The 5,220-nt window shown below is 61.5% G+C and overlaps 1 protein-coding gene across 12 annotated transcripts in view; it reads left to right on the top strand.

Annotated features, from left to right (window-relative positions):
* Window positions 1–4,965, top strand: part of Kcnab2 (potassium voltage-gated channel subfamily A regulatory beta subunit 2) — a 71,575-nt gene extending 66,610 nt beyond the window's left edge. For all 12 annotated transcript variants that reach the window (XM_010627830.3, XM_019207981.2, XM_010627831.3 and 9 more), the window contains 5 exons: window positions 1,351–1,471; window positions 1,569–1,663; window positions 2,142–2,262; window positions 2,619–2,707; window positions 3,151–4,965. In XM_010627830.3, coding sequence (XP_010626132.1) covers window positions 1,351–1,471; window positions 1,569–1,663; window positions 2,142–2,262; window positions 2,619–2,707; window positions 3,151–3,240 — 516 coding nt within the window. In that variant the 3' untranslated portion in view covers window positions 3,241–4,965. The remainder of the gene's footprint in view (window positions 1–1,350; window positions 1,472–1,568; window positions 1,664–2,141; window positions 2,263–2,618; window positions 2,708–3,150) is intronic.
* Window positions 4,966–5,220: the final 255 nt, after the last annotated feature.

The raw sequence follows: 5,220 nt of genomic DNA, 5'->3' as shown, positions 1-5,220 counted from the left end.
GGGGGGGGCCCCGCAGATGGGTCTCAGCTGGAGCCCCAGCATGGCGAGGCGCTGGACGGGTAGCTGTTTGGCCACCAGCTGATCAAACCTAGGAACCCACCCCAGCCCTTGCTGCACCTTGGAGGACTCTTGTATGCTGGGAAGCCATAGCGGCACTGTGCTGTCCCAGCCAGCCCTCAGTAAGGACCTCGGGCCCTTCTTGGGGCCCATCTCCCTCTGAATCCCCACCACGCCCCAGTGGGCAAGTGCTGCCATTGCCCTGGTTCTAGATATGGAAACAGAGGCCCAGAGAGGTAAAGCAGCGAGCTCCAGGCCACACCACGTGGCTGAGTGGAAGTCCCCGGCTGTGACTGCATTAGAACACGAGCCAGCCGCTAGGGCCTCAGCTTCCCCCTCATAGTCTAGGGTGTCTTCAGGGAAGCGTCCCAGTAACCATCAGCTCCCTCCACAGGGCCATCAGAGGTCCAGGGCTGGGGCTGGGGACAGCAGGCAGTTCGTGACATTTCTGGAGCTCCAGGGAGGGACACCAGGGAGCCCTCTGCTCCAAGGCTTAGAGGGAGAAGCTACCTCACTGCAGCATGAGGGCTGAGGTCTTGTCCCAAGCTGGCAGCCCAGCCCCTGACCCGACTTCCGGCCTTAACTCTGTCCTACTAGGCTGCCAGAAGCCCCCCAGCCGCCATAGTTGCTCCCATGAGTCCCAGCTTCCTGCTTCACAGGAGGAACCGCAGGGTTTCCCAACCTTGGAAGCCCTGGCAGCGATGAGCTGGGCTGTGGGTGGCATCAGTGAGCTTGTGCCGGGCGTTTCCCCCTCTGCCTGCAGCCAGCCCTGGGCTCAGTTGTCAGTGTCACCTCCCCGTTTTACAGATGAGGAGCTAAGTCTCTGCAGAGTTAGGGACCTCGCAGGTGGCACTGGTGGCTTCCTGGGTCTGTGTGCAGACAGCTGCCTGCGCTCATGCCCTGGGTGGGATAGAGGAAGAGCCATAAAGCTAGGGCAGCTGCTGCCCCCATGCTGCAGTTCGCTGTCACCCCAGGCCCAGGGCTACAAGGCAGACAGCATGGTAAAAAGTCACAGTGTGGCTGGCAGGTTCTGAGCGCCACTACCACTGAGCACTGCTGTGAGGACCCTCAGGACAGATGAAACCAAGGCAGGGAGGTGAGCTCCTGGCCCAACGCCCAGCAAATGCCAGGAGCCCCGTCCACTGTGGCATTGTGCTCTCCCATAGCCTTCGGCCTTGGGGGTCCCCCAGCACAGCCCATAAGGTGATGGGGTGGCAGCACCAGCCATGCCGGGGCTGTGTCCACCCCACTGGCAGCTGACACGGGGCCACCTGGGCCCTTCTGTACCCACAGGAGGCCTACTCAGTGGCCCGGCAGTTTAACCTGATCCCGCCCATCTGCGAGCAGGCCGAGTACCACATGTTCCAGCGTGAGAAGGTGGAGGTGCAGCTGCCTGAGCTGTTCCACAAGATCGGTGAGCACCTTACCTGCCCTGCCCCTCCCCGGCCCAGCCCTGCTACCCAGCCCACCCGCCATCGGACCCCTGACCTGGCCTGGCCTCTCTCCTCCAGGGGTGGGCGCCATGACCTGGTCTCCACTGGCTTGTGGCATCGTGTCTGGGAAGTACGACAGCGGCATCCCGCCCTACTCCAGGGCCTCCCTGAAGGTGAGGCGGTGGCCGGGCAGGAGGTGCTGGGGCCTGAGACCTCTGGGAGACGCCTTGGTGCTGGCTTGGCTGTGCCTGCACTGTTCCCACCCTGGCATGGCCCCTGAGGCTCAAAGACAGGGATGGAGCCCCACAGCTGGAGGGCCACCCACTCTAAGGACAGGCCCCCTACCAGGGCACAACATCCGCCTTGGGGGCTGGGTACCCTGGCGCCATCTGGGGACCCTCCCCGTGTTATTCTCCACCAGGGACTGTGAGAGGAGGAAGTCAGTCCTTGTCTTCAGTGTCCTCATCCCGACAGGTCTGTGTAACTTGTGCAGCCTGGTCTCCACAGGCTGTGGACTGTCCCATCTCCCACCTGCCTGAGCCTGGCCCACAGAGCTGCCAGGGCAGGGGAGGAGGCCTGGAGGCAACACCAACCGGCCCCCTGCATCCAGAGGTCCCGGTGCCACCCCTCACCCCAGCTGTCCCCTCCCAGGGCTACCAGTGGCTAAAGGATAAGATCCTGAGTGAGGAGGGCCGGCGCCAGCAAGCGAAGCTGAAGGAGCTGCAGGCCATCGCCGAGCGCCTGGGCTGCTCCCTCCCACAGCTGGCGATAGGTAAGACCGAGCGGGGAGACTGGCCATGTCCGGGGGACGTAGGAGCGGTCCCCGAGAGCCTAGGCTTCAGTGTCTCCCACTGGCCACAGGGAATGGAGCTGAGAGCCTTCCTGGGTTCCCTGGGCAGCACCCCTAGGGACCACAGGAAAGGGCTCTGTGACCGGAGTAGGAGAGTGGCAGGGGTCCCTAGAGTCTGGGTCACCCTCCATCTGCCAGCCATGGGTCAAGGGGAACACTACCCACCAGCCGTTCCCTAGGCAAAACCCCGCCTAGCACTGCTGCACTTCCGGGTACCCTGGGGATCCAGAAGGCCCTACAGTGACCTGCGCCCCTCACCACCATCTTGCTGTTCTCAGCCTGGTGCCTGAGGAACGAGGGTGTCAGCTCCGTGCTCCTGGGTGCTTCCAACGCAGAGCAGCTCATGGAGAACATCGGAGCAATACAGGTGAGGCAGGGCCATGGCGGGATGCACATCCTGGTCATCTCAGCCCAGCACCCGGGAAGCTCCTTTCCAGCAGGAGCCACAGAAACAGTGAAATGAATAAGGAGATTTAGATGGGCCTGGGTACACAGGTGCAGTCCCAGAACTCTGGGAGTCTGAGGCAAGAAGTTTGAAAGTTCAAGCCCCGCTTGGGCAACTCAGTGACTTAATGAGAACTTGACTCAAAACATAAAATGAGCTGAGGATGTAGCTCAGTGCAAAGGCCTTGGAAATCCCAGTGCAAATCCCTGGGAAACAACAAGGATAAAAGAGAAAGGACTGTACTCTTGACAGGAGTGGGGCCAGGGCAAGGCAGAAACACAGGGCGGAGTCCCAGGTTCGGGGCGGTCAGGTCGAGCCTGTGGAAATGGGCTCGAGAGTCTGACTAGCTGTGTCCTTGCATACAGGTCCTTCCAAAACTGTCATCATCCATTGTCCACGAGATCGATAGCATTCTGGGCAATAAACCCTACAGCAAAAAGGACTACAGATCCTAAGTTGTCCCATCGCTGCCTGCCAGGACAGTTTCCGGCCCCTCCTCATCTGTTTGCTGCTTATGCTGTTTCCACACCAAGTGCACAGTGGGTTTGTATCCCAGAGAACCTGCCATGCCCAGGCACCATCGGACATGACCTGCGAGTCGCAGTCGGACACCACTGCTACTTTGCTGGACCCTGTCGGGTCTGTGCCAAGGATGACATTGACCCGGTGCCAGCCTGAAGCCTCCCCTCCTCCTCCAGGAAGAAACCCAGTTTGTACCCAGCCTTTCATGGAGACTCCCAACGCCAAGGTCAGGCCAAGACTTGACTGGGTCCTCAGGGTAGGCAGGCAGGGCAGGCCTCTCTTCTGCCAGGAACTCCAGACCTGGAGAAGGGCTCTGGCACTTCCTGGGGCCCCCTCTGCCAGGGCCCCAGTGGGTGGGGCGGGGCCTCCCTTGGGGTCTCTCTCCAGTCCCCCTCTTCCCATGGGCCCCAGGCACATTGTGCTGGGCCTGACCCCAGACCCCTCCCACCATCCTTCATCCTGATCCAGCCCTGTGCCCTCTGCAGGGGTCACAGCTACCCAGCTGGCCCTTGGCCCCACACTTACCCTTGCTGGCAGGGGCAGAGACCCCAGAGGCATTGGCTCTGTGGTTGGGAACCCACAAAAATTTTGGGATCCGATTTCTGGCTAATTGTCCTATTGTATTCAATCCTGTACACAATCAAAGAGCCCCTGCCAAGAGGCGGGGCACTTGGGAAGGACCCCTGGGGAGCAGGCCCCATGCTGAGCACTGTGGCCTGGACCTGGCAGGGGCAGTAGGCCAGGCCCCATGCACGTGGCTGTGTTCCTCTATGTGAGCAGAGTCCCTCCTCTAACACTTCTGCCTGTGGAAGGGTGATGGGCTTGGGTTCTGAGGAGAACATGCTCAGCCCAGCCAGGTGCAGGAGCTGGGAGCTGGACCCAGCAGCAATCCCTACCACGTAGGAAAAGAGCCCAGAGACCCTCTCCCAGGGAACATGGCCAGGTTGTTCGTTCCTTTCCACACCCCCTCACCGAGGACTATCAGGAGAGAGGGAAGGACACAGGCAGAGCATCAGGCTCTTAGCAAGGGGCTGGAGAGAGGGTGACAGCCAGGAGCCCCACAGGTATGGGGACAAGTGCTGCCCGGATACGGTCCTATGTGGGATGCAGCCTTCACTGTGGGCCTAGGGCTGTGCAGAAGCCGTGCCCTATCCCACCTGTGCCTCAGCCCTGCAGGTGTTGTTCAGCCCACGCCCTCCCGTGCAGGTGCAGGCACCTGTCCTGCTGCAGCCTTTGGAGGAGCTGCCATTCAAGCAGGTTTCCCCCTGCCCCTGCCCAGGCTGGGTGGAGGCCTGGGACAGTGGTGGATAATAGCCACAGAGACACAGGCAGAGGAGGTGGTAGAGGAAGTGGGAAGCAGGTCATCTGGCTTCCTCCATTTCCCGGGGCCTCTGGCCGGTCCTGGAGCCCAGAACCCCCATGCTGCCTCTGGACCAGGCCCTGGGGCTCTTCCCCACCAAGCCCTGCTGAGAGCTTCACATCCTGTGGGTGTGTAGAGGGACTGATGTCCCTCTAGGCAGAGGCCACCCGGCTGGAGCCACTTCCTTCTGTGGGGACTTGAGGTGGCTATCCGGGAAGAGGTCACCTGCCCCTGGCTGACAGGTAGTACCCAGCCCTGTCCGCTGTGGGGAGGAGGAACATGGCATGCCACTCAAAGGAAAGCAGAATCCCTACTGGCCGTGTTTGCCCAGGAAAGGAAGCACCCTGGGAGGACCTTGGCGAGGCCCACATTTGTGGCATCCAGTGGGCCTCCAGGACCCCAGCAGCCTCTTGAGTGGCACCTCCCACAGCCTGGCTGCCAGGAGGCTGTTCCCTCATAGCCACCTGCAGGGAGAACAAGGCTGTGTGTGCTGGGGTTGGGGCCTCTGGGGAAGGGTGGGAGGCCAAACTCCAGCTGCCCTGTCCTCTCCTGG

This window comes from Fukomys damarensis, unplaced genomic scaffold (genome assembly GCF_012274545.1).
Source record: "Fukomys damarensis isolate Sample0158 unplaced genomic scaffold, DMR_v1.0_HiC HiC_scaffold_23, whole genome shotgun sequence".
Taxonomy (NCBI): Eukaryota; Metazoa; Chordata; class Mammalia; order Rodentia; family Bathyergidae; genus Fukomys; species Fukomys damarensis.
The sequence above is the reverse complement of the archived record's forward strand: the minus strand, read 5'-3'. Positions and strand labels throughout refer to the sequence as shown.